The following is a 17420-nucleotide window of genomic DNA, read 5'->3' as shown; positions in this document are numbered from 1 at the left end:
AGGTGCTGTGTGTAAGTTCTCTACTCTTCTAAAGAAAAACATATGATATTTGTAGATATTTAAGAAACATGGCAAGTGAACATGTTTATCTGTGATACAATGCTAATGTGGTGGCACGGTGGCGCAGTAGGTAGCGATGTCACCTCACAGCAAGAAGGTCGCTGGTTCGAGCCTCGGCTGGGTCAGTTGGTATTTCTGCAATAGAGTTTGCATGTTCTCCCAGTGTTTACATGGGTTTCCTTCGGGTGCTCCAGTTTCCCCCACAGTCCAAAGACATGCACTATAGGTGAATTAGGTAAGCTAAATTGTCCGTAGTGTAATGTGTTTGCAAGAGTGTGTATGGGTGTTTCCCAGTGATGGGTTGCAGCTGGAAGGGCATCCGCTGAGTAAAACATATGCTGGATAAGTTGGTGGTTGATTCCGTGGTGGCAAACCCTGATTAATAAAGGGACTAAGCTGAAAAGAAAATGAATGCATGAATGATCAATGCTAATGTCAGTTATTCTACTTGTGCGATCTGAGTCAGATTTTCTGTCTTTGTTTTGGTTTGTGTGACTCCGCCCACTGCCAGTTTACCGAATTATAATTCAGCACCTTGGGTTGCCTTGGTGAAATAAACAAAAGGTGTTTTTTAATTAATGCCTACCAAATAAAGCAAATATTACAAATGTAAACATTTGCTGAGCAACTTGTAGTGTAAAGCTCGATCATCAGCCATGCTTGCTCCTGTTGGTGTTGTCAATCTGGCAACCTACATGTGCACTGAATCATCAGGGTAAAAAAAAACCTTCTCCAATATTTTGAATTTGGACTGCAATACCTAGTGCAGCCACTAGTTGTTAATCCTACATACTGCACCTTTAATCGTAAGCCAAAGCCAAAACTGTAAACTGTAGTCAGCAAGTGTTGCTGCATTATTGCATGTTGTCAAAAATCTTTAGGGATGCCAGTCCTACTATTAATTATGAAATCTCATTTTTTTGTTCTAGACATAAAAAGAGAATGAATAAACGAACAAACTATTTTATACTAATCTAGAATAATCTACTTCCAGAAAGCCAGAGAAGGGCATTCAGTACCTGACAGAGAGGGGTTTTATTCCCGACACGCCTGTGGGTGTGGCTCACTTCCTGCTCCAGAGGAAAGGCTTGAGTCGACAAATGATTGGGGAATTTCTCGGGAACAGACAGAAACAGTTCAACAGGGATGTTTTGGAGTGAGTATTTGCATTATTTGAGACATTGGTTTTATTTTTACTTTGAAAGATCTACATGGTGTCATAGCTTTTAATTGTCACTTCCCACAAATAAAGTACTTTCATATGTGGTATTACATTTTTACAGGTGCAAATAATAGGCACAGATACAGTGTTTTGTACACTCTTAAGAAAAATCTAAGCAGTTAACAAAGTTACAGTTATTTAATGAAAAATAAACAGTAATGAACACTAAGGGGTCTATCATTGTTAGGAGTCATTAGCTGGAGTACCCACCACACTCACTAGAGGGTGCTACAGCTATATGAACACTCCAGCAGCCAATCACCTGGACTACACTTACCATCATGTTTTGCATCTCACAGCTGAAACAGACAATCAGGGGTGTTTCCCCCAAACAACAATGTAACTCGTGGCTGAACTATCATAGTACAATTCATCATTTCAACAACTTCTTTAGAGAAGAACTCCATTTCTTTGTGCAAATTATATTGTTTTAAACGCACACTCATTTTAATAAAATCCAATATTAGTTTTGATAAATACATGCACTCTTTTTTCATATTAATTGAAATATATGTAAATGGCACATACAGAGCCAATGTGTCCTTTACAAATATTGAGAAAATCCCATAGTCTATTGAAAATTAACATACAATCACTTACAAAAGCTAACACATTTTCCAATATCATATATAAATCATATAAATAAATAAATAATGAGGCAATTTATTAAAAAAAGAAATTTCATATTTATTATTTATTAGGCAATGAAAAAATCATATTTTAATAGTAATACTAATAATATTAATGATGATGATGTCAATTATTATTATTATTATTATTATTATTATTATTATTATTATTATTATCATTATCAAGTAAGATATTGTTTATTTATTTTAAATATTTTTTGAAAAGTCTACTTTTACAATTTGACACATGCAAACCACTGCAGAAATGTTCTAACCAACAGGCCCGTGTCATATACAGTACAGATACTTAATAAATAACCTACTATAAATTTAAAGCATTACCAAATGCTATGTTTTTGTTTTCACAAGCTTTGGAGAAGTAACGTAAATTCCGCTAAATATTAGGTCACCTCTAGCTCACGGCTGTCACGGCTGTGTTTAAAATGTATTTAAAGTGACTTTAATGCTTAAAAAAATAATTTCAAGTTTTAAGGGCTCTATTTTGACGATCCATGCGCAAATTCCAAAGCGCAGGGCGCAAACGCATTAAGGGTGTGTCGGAATCCACTTTTGCTATTTTAAAGACGGAAAAATCCACTCTGCGCCGTGGCGCATGGTCTAACAGGGTTGAGCTTATTCTCTTAATAAGTTATGGGTGTGTTTTGAGAATAAACCAATCAGAGTCTCATCTCCCATTCCTTTTAAGAGCCAGTTGCGCCGCACCATAGCGCATTTGCTATTTACATGACGGACTTTGTAAGTGGAAAAACTGAACGCTTCACTAGCGAGAAAACGGTTAAACAGAGCATCTACAGCATGAGAATGAGAGATGAGCCTCCTCATTATTTACTTTCGCTTTCACTCTCGTGGATAAGGAAACTTGTTGTACACACAGACATCTATTAGCCTACATAATTATTTTCGTTTGTTAAGAGCAAAGATTTGTTTCAAATCTATTTCTAAATTCAGTTCTAATTTACAGCAAATTAATAAATGAACAATAATAACGAAGTGTGGTCAAAAAACTGAGTTATATCCAATACATATGCTGTGCTCCATATGGTCTAAAACTTGACAGGTGGACAAATCTAAGTTTGTTTTTAATAAAAACAATATAAATATGCATATAATAAATAATACTGCTAATAATGATAACATTATACTAAAGCAAATTATTATGAATAAACTGAAACCCCCCCTCCGAGATAAAGGCATGAAAGTATGGTTTTTATATTTATGTAGGCTAGAAAATAATAATTTTATAATATTTTAATCCTTTCATTCTTTTTCATATGTAAAGATATTAGCGTATTGCTGTACATCCTGTGTGTAATAAGCAATGTGTAAGCGAGACTCACAACTAACGCGCTCTGCACTGGACAATAGACCAGCTTTGATCTGGTCTATTGAACCGTCTATTTAAGTTCCTCAAAATAGCAACACGCCAGCAATGCGCCTCAACACACCTCCTTTTTTAGATCAGAACGCCTATGGGGCGCACATATGAGCGCAAATGCATTTGCTATTTAAAAAGCATGACGCAAAACGTAAAAACAACTCTTGCTCCGAGCTGAAACTAGCAAACATCAATTGCTTTGCGCCGGGAGTATAATAGGGCCCTGAATGTTGGAATGTTCTAAATGAATAGGGCATAGGGGGATAACTGGGATTAGCACACAGCCAGGAACTATGTTTCTAACTACAGCTCCAGAGGTGTAGTTGCAAGCAAAGAAGTTTGCAACCCAGTTTGCAAATGTTCATTGAAACGACAGATTTGGAAATCGCCAAATCAATGAACTATGTTTGTAACGACACAACTTGTGACCTTTTCGGAAACGCACCCCTGGACACTACTTTGGCCAGTTTGGCCAGAGGAGAAATGGTCATGCCCATTAGAGCCTGGTTTCTCACCAGTTTTTTTTTCCCTCACTTTCATTAATTGGTGAAGTTTGTTCCTCAACACTGTCGCCACTGGCTTGTTTGGTTTGGGACTCCGCATCGATGGTTCAGTGTTTGGACTTTCAGCAGTGAAATTTAAACCACACTGAACTGAACTAAACTGAACAGTTTTACTAGAACTTCTATGTTTGACACGATCTACATTGTAAAAGTGGTATAGAAAGCTGTGTGAGTGTAATCAGTGCAAAGCATGATGGTAAGTGTAGTCTGGGTGAATGGCTGGTGGAGTGTTCATACTATATTGCTGGAGGGCCCTCTAGTGAGTCTAGTGGGTACTCGAGCTAATGACCCATTGCAATCATACACTCAGCACAATGAGGCGCCATACGCAACTAAATTGTGTTTGTTTTTTGTCTTTTTTGCTAATTTTAGCCCAGCATAGTTCTCATTTTCACATCTTGCTGCAATTTCTTTAAAAAGAATTCATTTGTGCACCCGTGGGTATGCTGGCCTGAAATGGAGATGTGTTAAGGTGCATTGTTGTCACATTGCTATTTTGAGGTAGCTACAAGAAACCGCACAATAGACCAACTAAAAGTTGCTCCAAAGACAATGGTGCTGTTTGTTTGTTGATACTTTAAGAGCATATTAGTGATAGGTGGGTCCAAAACGTGCATACATGTTGCTTATTACACACACAGGGATGCGCAGCAGCAACACAAATATAATTCGTAAACGAATATTATTTTTGCCTACGTAAATATAAAACCATGACCACCTCCCATGCCTTGTTCACCTTTTTCAGTAGATGAAGCGTTCAGTTTTTCTGCTTACAACGTCCACCATGTAAAGAGCAAATGCATCATGGTGCGACCATTATTCAGATTGGTTTAATGCGTGTTACATCCAAAACGCACCCATAACTGAGTAAAAGAATAAGGCTAACTCTTTTTACACCATTTTTTCTTATCCTTAAAATAGAACAAGTGGATTCGGACATGCTCTAAGTGCATCTGCGCTGTATACTTTAGATTTTGCACTTAGATCATTAAAATAGAGCCCTGAAATTATTTATCCTTGATTTTTGCAACCTTTCTGAAACAAACTGTTTATAGATCATTTTTGTTCCAATAATAATAACTTCTTGTAATGTTAGCTTGTTTGTGCGCAGTGGCAGTAGCTGTATGCGAGATCTTTTAAGGTATGCATGTGTGTTGCAGCTGTGTGGTCGATGAGTTGGATTTCTCAGGGATGGAGCTGGATGAAGCTTTGCGGAAATTTCAGGCTCAGATCCGAGTTCAGGGGGAAGCACAGAAGGTGGAGCGTCTGATCGAGGCTTTCAGGTGCTGTCACATCACAGAACCCACATCCACAGACAAACAGTATACTGAACCCCCTTTGAAGATCAAATTAGAAGTATTTTTAGCTTCCCCAACACATTTCTCGGTAACACTTTATTTTGATGATCCATTTGAGTATTAGTAGACTGTCTGCTTAATTTCTGTTGATACTGCTGCTAAACAGACATTTAACTGACTATAAGTAACTTTGCAAGTACATGTCAACTTACACTAATCCTAACCCCAACCTAACAGTCTATGATCTAATGAGAATTACATGGCATATGGATGCAATGTGACTTAAATTCAACAAACGGACCATCAAAATAAATTGTGACCCATTTCTCAAGTGCCCCAATACTCCTCACTAAACATCAAGGAACTTTGCGTTTTACTATAGTGTCTTTAATGTGGTTGATCAGAGTTAGAATGAGCTGTGGTGTGTTTTTGTTTAGCCAGCGCTACTGCATCTGTAACCATGACGTGGTCTGTCAGTTCAGAAACCCCGACACCATCTTCATCTTGGCCTTCGCCATTATCCTTCTCAACACAGACATGTACAGCCCCAATGTCAAGATCGAACGCAAGATGAAGCTGGAGGACTTCATCAAGAATCTACGAGGTTTTGATTGAAAATCTGTTGTTTTCCATTCAATACTATATTTTAATACTATTTTTGTGAACATGATTTCTATTAGTTGTTTATATTTATTTACAGTTGTTTTAGTAATGATAGTTTATCAGAACACATCCAGTGTCAAATAGAGCAAAGCACTGCAAAAACAAAATCTTACTTACTTAAATCAAGAAACATCGGTAACACTTTATAATAACTACAGACTATGAATCATGTATTGAGCATTAGCAAATAGTGAATTCATTATCTGTTAAGCATTAACTCTACATTAATAAACATTCTTAAGCAGCTTATAACTGAAGCTACAAATGTTCTGTTCTTGACTTATAACCACATTTATAATGTGCTTAATAATTGTACTTTCATAATTTGTGACTGGTTGATTTTTCATTACTAAATTAAGCATCCTATTATTTATAAGCCATTTGAATTTAAAGGGCACATATTTTACCTCTTTTTTATGATGTAATATTAATATTATGGTTCTTCTGAGTGTGCCAGTTTAGCTTCAGTTTAAAACACAATTCAGATTTTTTTATTATAATGTGTTAAAAAGTGTCATGTTGGGGGCGTGTCCACAGTTCAATGATTTATGGGTGTGTTGCTTCACATGTAAATTAGTTTCGGCTTCCCGCCAACGTAACAAGGGGGCGGGGCCATGAGCTCACTCGCTCTGCATTTGCAACAGTCTGAAATACAGACGGAGAAGGAGAGAGAGGATCACCAGTCAGTCGTACATGTATGACTCTGACACAGACCAAGCAGAGAGTACAAAATCATTTGTGTCTTTGTATAGTTTTACAGCCAACTGTGTGCTAGTTTCGAGTGCCGAGCTTGTACACAGAAACTAATAACCACGCACACTGAATTAACTTTGACTGAGGCACCGGATGAGCCGCTCGAAGCTGCAATATGGCACACCAGACACTCTCTGTGGCGCGGCAGAAACATGTGTCCCGAATCGTCGCGCCACACATTTTTGAATTGTAAACATAGGTTTCTGCAGCGGTCCGCGGCGCCCAGCCGTCGACTTGAGTGTACCCTGATAGAAACTGATGTTTAGAATTCTAAAACGCATGCTAGTTAAGATCACAGGGAGCTTCTGGGATTGCGAGAAATGCAAACGGCTGAAGTATAAGGTAGACTCAATGAGAAGTACACATGTTTGCAAACCTACCTAAAGATACAACCAATAATTCTGATTAGAGAGATAATGTGGAGAATATTGCTCTTGTGTTGAGCCCAATGAGCCTTGCATCTAAAAATAGAGCTAGCGTGTTCCTTTAGGGATATCGCTTCGACTCACGCTGAAAATGGCGGACGTGAATCAACAAACTGAGGATATGATGACGCGCCTGTCAATCAATATTGGTGGGCGGGGGGACCGCTCTCCTACGTAAAGGTGTGGTCAGTCTGAAAATCGCTCCAATTGGTCCACTGTTTTTTATGTTGTTAAATTGAAAAAAAAACCACTGGATGTGTTTATATCACCCCAATATGACAGTCTATACACCATACATGCACATATGTCTGTCCAAACAGCATGAAAAGTAGATTTTTTACCATAGGTGCCCTTTAAGAGTAGTCTGTGGTTTTTAAGATCATTCCTAATGAGTTAGTAAATGATTAATAAACTATCGCGGACATTACAAGTGCTGCTTCTCTCTCTATTTTTAAGCCCAGACTTAAGACACATTTTTATTCTATTGCCTTCCCAGACTTTTAATCTTTATTGTGCATTGTTGCTGTCATACTATTATTCTCATTAATACTTTTATTGTTATTTAACTGTTTTAGAATGTGGGTTATGGTTTTGTTCAGCACTTTCATCAGTGCCAAACTGAAGTTAAATGTGCTTATAAATAAACTTTACTTACTTATTGAAATCAATGTTTATATATTTTATTATTCAGGCATATAGTAATGGTTACTATGTATGTTAATAAATGCTTTTTTAACTCAACTCATGCAGTTCTGTGACCTAATCTAAAGTGAGGGCTATTTATGCTTTATAAATCCCTTATAAATAACAATTAAAGGCTCAGTATCAAATAAACAATCATCTTTTCTATCCTATCTTAAAAAAATACAATTTCTGTAAAGTTTAATCATTGCTGAATAACAGGAGTGTCAAAATATAACATAAAATCAGATAAATCGACAACAATATAATAATTTAACATTATTATAAGATGCAACATTTCAATGTTAATTAGTGATTTTATTTTAAATAAGGTTGTAAAGATTATTTTTTCATTTGAAGTACAGTTTCATTTGTGTATCTTCACATGAATAGAAATGAATTAAGTCGTTTATTTTCTTTTTTCCTGTTTAGAATTTCACTGAGCCTTTAATTGTCATTTATAAGGGATTTATAAAGCATAAATAGTCCTCACTTTAGATTAGGTCACAATAATGGAAGAAGCTGAGTTAATAAAGCGTTCATTAACATACAAATTAACTATGAGTATATGCCTGAATAATAAGAATTATAAATGTTTATTTGAATAGTTTATTAATCATTTACTAACTTATTCTAAATGATCTTAAAGAAAACTCCAACTATTCTTAAATAAGGTGTTTGTTAATAATGCAATACTTAATTTAATAATTAAAAATTAATCATTAACAAATTATGAAAACACACTTATTAAGCACACTAGACATGTGCTTATAAGTCAAGAATAGAGCATTTATATCTGCAGTTATAAACTGCTTACTAACGTTTATTAATGTAGAGTTAATACTTAACAGATAATGAATTCACTATTTGCTAATGCTTAATAAATTATTTATAATGTGTAGTTATTATTAAGTGTTACCGAAACATTTTCTGGACAAGTTAAAAATATTGTCTTGTATCCAGAAATAATAAGTCAAAATGAAGTGTTTTTTTTTTTCTTAAAATAAGTAACAATCTGTCAATGGGGTAAGCGACATAATCTTGTTTTTGCTTTGAAACCAGATTTTTTTGTTTGCTTACCCCAGTGTTTCCCAACCCTGTTCCTGGAGGCACACCAACAGTACATATTTTGGATGTCTCCCTTTTCTGACCCATTAACTTCAGGTGTTGGAGTCTCTTCTGATGTTATGATAAGTTGATTCAGGCGTGTTTGATTAGGGTGAGGTTGAAAATGTGGACTGTTGGAGTGCCTTCAGGAACAGGGTTGGGAAACACTGGCTTACCCTATTTCTCAGATTATTTAGCTTGTTTTACAGGAAAAAATACATAATTTTGACAGATTATTTCTGAAAACAGGGCAATACTTTTAGCTTGTCTAGAAAATGTTTCTTGATTTAAGATTTTTTAGATATTTGGACTAGAAACAAGCCAAAAAAGAAAAGCATTATTTTGCAGTGAGTTTAGCTTGCACAGCTTACATTAACTCTTCATCATAAAAAATTAAATAATTGTCTGAACAAACATCGAATTCAAAACCACACAAATGCAATGAATAAGTAAGAATGATGAAGAATTCAGACAGTCTTCTTCATATTAAGGATGATTTACGAGTTACATGTCAAGCTGACTAGATGATTTTTTGGCAGGCTGTTAGTACGTTTTATATTTAAATAAAAAAAAGATGCTAAATACACGTCATTTGCTTGTAAGTGCGCCATCTACTGTTATTTCTCTAAACATGAGCAGGTCAGATTTGAATGAGTGTTTATTATGTTGGCTTGAGAAAGCCAACATACTGTTATTCTACTCTGTCCTCGGAACCAAACGTATCTCCTCCTAGGCCGTTTATGCCAAATGGCCCAAATTTGGTCAAAATGTGCCTTCTTTGTTGCTATATCTCCTCATGCCTATCAGACTTACCGTTTTTTAATAAAAAAAAATAATAAATATTAGATTTTAATAATCCGACATATAAAAAAAATTATATAAACCCCAAATTTGGCCAAAAGCGGTGTTCTGTGCTTGATTTTGTTGCTATATCTTTTCAGGTTTATCAGACTTATTGTTTTCCAATAAATAATTTTTAAGTATTATTTTTCTTAAAATATGGCAAGCCATAGACTCCATGACTAAAACTATATTTTTTACTGATATGGCAAGCCATTTTTACATAAAGTCCGTTTTTTACTGATATGGCAAGCCATTTTTACATAAAGTCCGTTTTTCTTTACTGATATGGTAAGCCATTTTTACATAAAGTCCGTTTTTTTTTACTGATATGGTAAGCCATTGTACATGTATGACTTTCACACTTATTATTAAGCATTATATTTTCAATAAAATATGGTAAGCCATTTTTTACATAAAGTCCAAGTGCAGTTTTTGACTGTCATAGAGACATCAGGGTTGATTTATATCACTCATATTGGCAAGAGACTTTGATGTATCATTATTAACCTGTCAACTGTCCCCAAAGCAACAAAACAGGCTAACCAAGCAACCATTTGAAAAGAGCAATATCTCTACATCAGAACATCGTAGGGACCTGGGTATTGGCTCGTTTGACTCATGCTAGCAAATAGGACTTCCTGTATACTATGTGTGGTAACAATGATAAGCTGAGTGCTAATAACGATTAGCTACAGGCTATTAATGATTATCTACATGCAATAGCATATGCTAGAAATGCCTATTAAGAATTAGCATTTGATCAAACATGTATTCGAGCGCTGCCATTTAGCAACTGCTTAGCAACCACCTAGAAATGCCATAAACATTTTAGCAACTGCTTAGCAATGACTTAGCAACCGCTGTGCTTCCTGCCAACTGCCATTTCCAGTCCTAGCACAATCGTGTTGTCTTTCTCAAGCCAATATCAAAGTTCGTCAGCAAACTTTAGGTTCTGAAAATGACAATTTTTACTAATAAATATTTAATTTCACTTCGTTTATTGAGTGACTGTTGACCGTTCAGTTAGCGAAAATGTTTTTGACTAATAGTTTTAGTTTTTCTACTGAAATAACTTTGGTTCAGATTTATGAACTTTCATATGGGATCACTGAAGAATGCAAATAAATGAGGTTTGCCTGTGTATTCTGCTGTGAAGACAGTGTTGTGCTTGTGTTTTGAAAGGGGTTGATGATGGAGTGGACATCCCACGGGAGATGCTGGTTGGGATTTATGAGAGGATCCAAAAGAAAGAGCTCAAAACCAATGAGGACCACGTGTCTCAGGTGCAGAAGGTGGAGAAACTCATTGTGGGCAAGAAGCAAGTAAGTTCAATTTACAGCTATCATGAAGCTGGAGTCAATGGAAATGTACAAAATTGACTAAAATTATATTTATTTATTATTATTATTATTATATTTGATTGTTTGATATTGATACTTTTTAAATTTTACATATTATTATTCTAAAAGTTGACTTTTATTTTGAAATCAGAATCTCTAGATGGAATTTTCCTATCCATATAGAGTAATAAATGAAGATACTGTAATAAGGGTAAAACAATCATAGTTTAAGAGGGTTGTATCATTCCTCAACAGTTCTGATGCAACAAGTTTGGGTAGCGCTTTATTTTGAGGTGTCCTTTTTACACGTCCCATGTACTTACTATGGTAACTTCAATTAATTATACGCAGCAAACTCTAGCTCTAACCAGCTCACCAGCTCAAGCATATAGTTAGTACATGAATTTAGCTAATATTACTTAGTAGCTGTGAATGAATTAAATAGTTAAATGAATTAAATGAATGACTTGTCAAACACTATATAGATTTCCATTACAATTCATTCATTTCTTTATTCATTCACATTCCTTCGGCTTAGTATCTTATTTATCAGGGGTCGCCACAGTGGAATGAACCGCCAACTATTCCGGCATATGATTTATCCAGTGGATGCCCTTCCAGCTGTAACCCATTACTGGGAAACACCCATACACTTTCACATTCACACACACTCATACACTATGGCCAGTTTAGTTTATTCATTTCACCCATAGCGCATGTCTTTGGACTGTGTGGAGAGGAAACCCACACGAACACAGGGAGAACATGCAAACTCCACACAGAGATGCCCAAGACTTAAACCAGCAACTTTCTTGCTGTGAGGAGGCAGTGCTGACCACTGAGCCACCATGCCACCCCTTTGTTACTGTAATAAAGACACCCTAAAATAAAGTGTAGCCCCATTTGGAATTATAAAAAGAGAGTTGCGTTATTCACCCATTTATGTCTTGCTTTACAGATGGGATCCCTTCACCATGGTCTTGGATGTGTAAGTACTTCGTTATGTATATAAAACAGTCCAAACTTACCAACTACACATTCACTTCATATTTTTTCCTACATATTTTGAGAACCGTGAAATGTGCCGCTATGTATGCCTCCAGTAGAGGGCGCTGTGTACATTTTTGACAATCTCAAATAGAGCCCTGCATTTGAGCCAGAGCCCGACGGAGCCTGACTTATTTATGCCCCTCGGGCCAGGCTTTGGGCCAATTTTTACATCAAAGCTAGCACGCATATCGATCTTCGGGCCTCCATTAGAAAAAAACTTTGATTGCTTGCGGTCCAAAAGTACCGGTGATGCCTTGCACATAGAGATTTCCAGCCATGTACAATAGAGAACATAAAGAGAAAAATTGCCAATGGCACACTTAAAACTCTGAAAAACGCTAGAGGAAGGACAAACTTCTGGTCAACTTCTTAAATAGTGACAACTTTAAATGATTAGCCAACTGGTTATGCACAACTGTAAGTCCAGGGGCACCTGCAGGATTTTATTCCAGTTATGCACAAATCCAGCACCGCCCCATTATCCCTTCTTATTTCAATCTCAAGATACACTGATGCTTGCTGTCAAAGGCTAGATTATTTAAGGGCATTCATTATGACATAATTCGTTTTTTTTTTATATTAATATAGTTTCTTTGAAATGTAAATGTAATAACAGCACATCAGCACCAAGGAAAAATCAGATGCTCAAGGTGTAATCTTTAAAATTATGACATTTAAAAAAAATTAGCAGATATATGACAGAGGATTGTGGTAGTGAAGCATTAATTAAATCTTTAATTTCCACTGACCGCAACAAATCATCCACCCGAGGAATGGATGGGCTCAAACAAAAATATAATTCATATATTTGTCTTGGAAAAAATATCTTTTTAAAGCAAATTTCGTATAGTTTGTCTCTTAGTTTTCATACATGTTTTTGTTGGTCAGTTATCTACTAGATAAAATAGAAGAACGAATGATGTGATTTATTTTCTACGTGCGATTTAATTGAACATGAATCACATGACTGATTTTCTAATCCACATAGACAAGAAAAAATAAAGTAGTGACTGCAGGTTGAAGGAAAGTAGTGTAACACCTCCTCTATGTATGCAAGATGTTACACTGAGGGAGTTCACAGAGTTTTTATTTCACACATACTGAAATTTCAAAACTTCACAAGCCTGTTTTTTTCCTTGTTTACTTTCTCTACGTGTAAATATAGCCCACACAAACAAAAGCATTCAATATACAGAACTAAGTAGTCATTGAAAGTACACAGTCTGTTTAAATGAAATAGATTGTGAGGTGAATGTTGTATAGATGGTTTTTGAGTGCGATGCAATAGCCGCGTTTCCACTATCGCGCCTAAAGCGAGCGAGCCAGGGCGAGCCAAGGCCAGTCGCGTTTCCACTATCACTTCCGGGCGTAATCGGGCCAAAGCAGGGCTTCCTTGGGGCCAGCGTCCGGCCTTTTCGGCCCGCCGAATACCTTGGGCCAAGGAGGGCCAACTGGGGCTTCGGGGCGGGGTTACGTACAAAGGCGGAGTTTTCCTGTCAGGTAAAGAGGAGACAAGATGCTTTCTTCCCTTACATTTGTTTTGCTATCGCGCTTGATCAACTCACTCGCCTTGCAGCCAAAATCTTTGTTCGAAGTAAATGCCGCCCGAACTCGAATGTCCTTATCCAGGGATCGCTGTCTGGCCTCACACCAACAGACCACAAACAGTAAAAAAGCAATCGCTTCGGTGTTCTCCATCTTCCAGCTCTCGTAGTGATGCCAGGTTGTGTTTGTGGTTATAATTTGAGTTTTTTGTTCCCGCTGAAGTGGGCGGGTTGTGTGACGGGTTGTGTGACGTTTGATTCGGGGGACGTTCTGGGGGCGGTGTTTGCGTGACGCGCTGCGAGCACTAGCCGACAGTGGAAACCGCGACATGATTTCGGCCTCATTTCTCAACCTCCCGGGCTATTGGCCCGGCCTGGCCCGATTAAAGCCCTGGCTCGCACTGGCCCGATAGTGGAAATGCGGCTATTGATATCCACTTCCTCACTCTGGGAAAACGATAGCACAATGAGGAATTTAAGAGTCACTGACCGTCATTCCAAGTCTAAGCATATAGTTTCACTCGTCGATGTTGAGCATAAAGATTGCTGAATCCCAGTCAACGAAGTCCAATGAAAGTATCAACAATTACCACATCTGAAACCTCCAGGACAACAGGTCCTGTCTGCATGAAAAAATAAACATAGGGCAAATCACATGTAAATATCGAAAATATTCTCAACTTAAAACTTATTGAATACTCACATTTGAGCAGAACAATAATGTTCTCAAAGAAATGTCAGAAGCAGAGTGGGTCGGTAGCCTTCTTCTTCTTCTTCTTGTTTTTATGGCGAGTTGCGAACCAACTTTAGAGGGGCGTATCGCCACCTACTGTGATGGAGTGTGAAGAGATTGAAACTGGTTTCCTAAATTCTATTGTATAATCCACTATTTTTAATGTATCTTAAAACTGCCTTTATTTGTCTCCCTGAATCTAAACCATATTTTAATAAACCCTTTTATTGTGAAATCCTTGTATCCTAAACTACGCAATTCCTCTTTAAGATTTCTTCTTTCATTTTTATATGCTTTGCACCTTTTTAAAACATGTTCCACTGTCTCCTCTGTTAGACATGTGTTACATAAACCCGTCTCATGTTTCCCCATTATGTATAATGTTTTATTTAAATGCGTATGTCCTGTTCTTAAACGTGTTAAAATAACTTGTTCTCTTCGACTAAGATTATATGATATTTTGCTTTTCTTTATTGTTTTTTGGATCTTATAATTATGTCTACCTGTGTTATTGGACTCTCAAACTTTCTGCCATTTCCTATTACATGCTTCTAGGATTAAGGGGTCGGTAGCCTTTGTTCACCATGTGGTTCCCTCTACCAAACACAACTCACTTACTCTATCGTGACCTGGAATATATCCTGTTATCACTCCCCTCTAGTGCAGCCTAGTGGCCCGTAGTAATATTGCAACCACTGTTTCTGACATCACAAATAACTAAAACAATAATTAAAGCATGTGATGTTTATTCGTTACAGTAGTGAAATAAAAATACCAATACAGCACTGAAAATGTACTCAAGGGAAAGTAAAAGTACACATTTTGAAAACTACTTAGTAAATTACAATCCCTGAGAAAAACTACTCACTTACAGTAATTTGAGTATTTGTAATTAGTTACTTTACATCACTGTTATCACGTTGCGTCGCTTCAATCTTATCATGAATTCTCTCAAGTGATATCATGGGATGGCATAGCATTCACTGAATGTGTGCTTCAGAATCTTACCTAGTAGTCAGTCATCTGGGTACTTCTTGCCTATGCTGTTTTTTTAAATACTATGAATTCAGACAAACTATATGCTCACATGCTGTTTTTCAAATACTATATAGTAGGGATGCAGCCGATTTTGGACACAGCCAATGAAAGTTGTTTCCTGTGAGGCTTTTGTTTAGGGGTAGGGCACAAAATATGCAGTCTGTACACATGGGGCGAACTTAACCAATAAGCTAGGTAAGCAGCTGCTTAGGGCAATGGGGAGTTAGGGGTCCCCAACCAATGCCAAGAAGCCAATATTAATCACAATGCTTTTTTTTTATAAATTTACAATCACATGTTGTAAATCTGTCTATAGCCATTAAGATTTTAATGTTATTACTTATATAATAATAGTCAGTAAAGGAATTGTGGAACTTTACTTCATTTTAATTTAATTTTACACTAGGGTCCCACTTGAAATAGTCCGCCCCTGTCTGTACAGTATAAACATCATTACGACAATGGAAAGTCCACACAAAAAATAGCTGTTAGTGTGTGTGCGTGTGTGTCCACATAGATAATAAAACTAAAATGAATGGAGAGTAGCCAACGATTATCATAAAAATAATAAGCATACTTATGAAAACACAGTTTGAATGAGGTATTGCATGATAAGGGCATAAAAATGTCAGTTCAGTGTATAGTCCAGGAAACAGACATGAGTAGAAAGCCCCCAGAGAAACAAACGTGTTTATGTGTGTTACAGGTGCTGTCTCAGGCTCACCGCAGGCTTGTGTGCTACTGCAGACTGTTTGAGGTTCCAGATCCAAACAGACTGCAAAAACTCGGACAGCACCAGCGGGAAATCTTCCTGTTTAATGATCTTCTAGTGGTGAGAGATGGCAAAAGATGCACATCGCATGACTTATCATATAATAACGAGTGTTAAAATACAGTGTGTACTTTTATTGATATCTACAAATGACCATTGTGATTGTTGAATGTTTGTGACAGGTTACCAAGATCTTCCAAAAGAAGAAAAACTCAGTGACGTATAGTTTCCGGCAATCTTTCTCTCTTTATGGGATGCAAGTGATGCTCTATGAGAACCAATGTAAGAAATGTGACATTTACTAAAAACCGACAAACAAATCAATTCTTACAATAATAAACCAGACATATTTAAAGGGACAGTTCACACAAAACTGGAAATTCGGTCATCATTTACTCATCCTTCACTTGTTCCAAAGCAAGTTTATTTCACAAAAGAAGATATTTTGAAGATAGCTGGAAACCTGTAACCACTGACCTCCATAGAATTTGTTTTTCTTACTACGTATGTTAGTACTTTCATTTTAGTTGTCTTTCATTTCTTTAATTTTACTTTCCAAAATGAATCTTCATTTCACGTAACAAGTTTACAGTGATACAGTTTCATTGTTTCATCATCATTTACAAGCAGCAGAGTAAGTATAGGCTCATACCTAAAAACATGTTCTTACTCCTTTAGAGCGGCGGTGGTACAAGGTGCAGCGTTAATGCTATATTTAAAGGGTCACCTACTGTATGTAAACAGATTTAGGGCTGTATTTTAGTCTAAAGCGCATGGCGCAAAAACATTAAGGGCATGTCTGAATCCACTTTTGCTATTTTAAGGACAGAAAAATGCGCTGTGCACCACGGCGCATGGTCTAACAGGGTTGAGCTTATTCTCTTAATGAGTTTTGGGTGTGTTTTGAGAATAAACCAATCAGAGTTTCATCTCCCATTCACTTTAAGGGTCAGTTGCGTCGTGCCATGGCGCAATTGCTGTTTACATGGTGGACTTTGTAAGTGGAAAAACTGAACGCTTCACTGGCGAGAAAATAGTTAAACAGATCATCTGTAGTGTGAGGATAAAGAACAAGCCTCCTCTATTGGGCCTCTTTACTTTCACTTTCTCTTTCTCTCTTTCGTGGATAAGGAAACGGTGTTGTACACTCTACTGAAGACATCCATTAGCTTACATAATAATTTTGTTTGTTAAGTGCAAAGATTTGTTTAAAAAATATTTCTAAATTCAGTTCTAATTTCCAGCAAACAAAGGAATTAACAGTAATAACGAAGTGTGGTCAAAAAACTGAGTTATATCCAAA

General features: G+C 36.7%; 1 protein-coding gene across 4 annotated transcripts in view; it reads left to right on the top strand.

The window, feature by feature from the left end:
* Positions 1-17420, top strand: part of LOC130217701 (IQ motif and SEC7 domain-containing protein 1-like) — a 148525-nt gene that overhangs the window by 121746 nt on the left and 9359 nt on the right. For all 4 annotated transcript variants that reach the window (XM_056449869.1, XM_056449871.1, XM_056449870.1 and 1 more), the window contains 7 exons: positions 1055-1216; positions 5031-5153; positions 5606-5772; positions 10823-10962; positions 11939-11968; positions 16052-16177; positions 16300-16399. In XM_056449869.1, coding sequence (XP_056305844.1) covers positions 1055-1216; positions 5031-5153; positions 5606-5772; positions 10823-10962; positions 11939-11968; positions 16052-16177; positions 16300-16399 — 848 coding nt within the window. The remainder of the gene's footprint in view (positions 1-1054; positions 1217-5030; positions 5154-5605; positions 5773-10822; positions 10963-11938; positions 11969-16051; positions 16178-16299; positions 16400-17420) is intronic.

The sequence above is a fragment of the Danio aesculapii genome, chromosome 23 (assembly GCF_903798145.1).
Source record: "Danio aesculapii chromosome 23, fDanAes4.1, whole genome shotgun sequence".
Lineage (NCBI taxonomy): Eukaryota > Metazoa > Chordata > Actinopteri > Cypriniformes > Danionidae > Danio > Danio aesculapii.
This window is presented reverse-complemented; position numbering and strand designations above follow the sequence as displayed.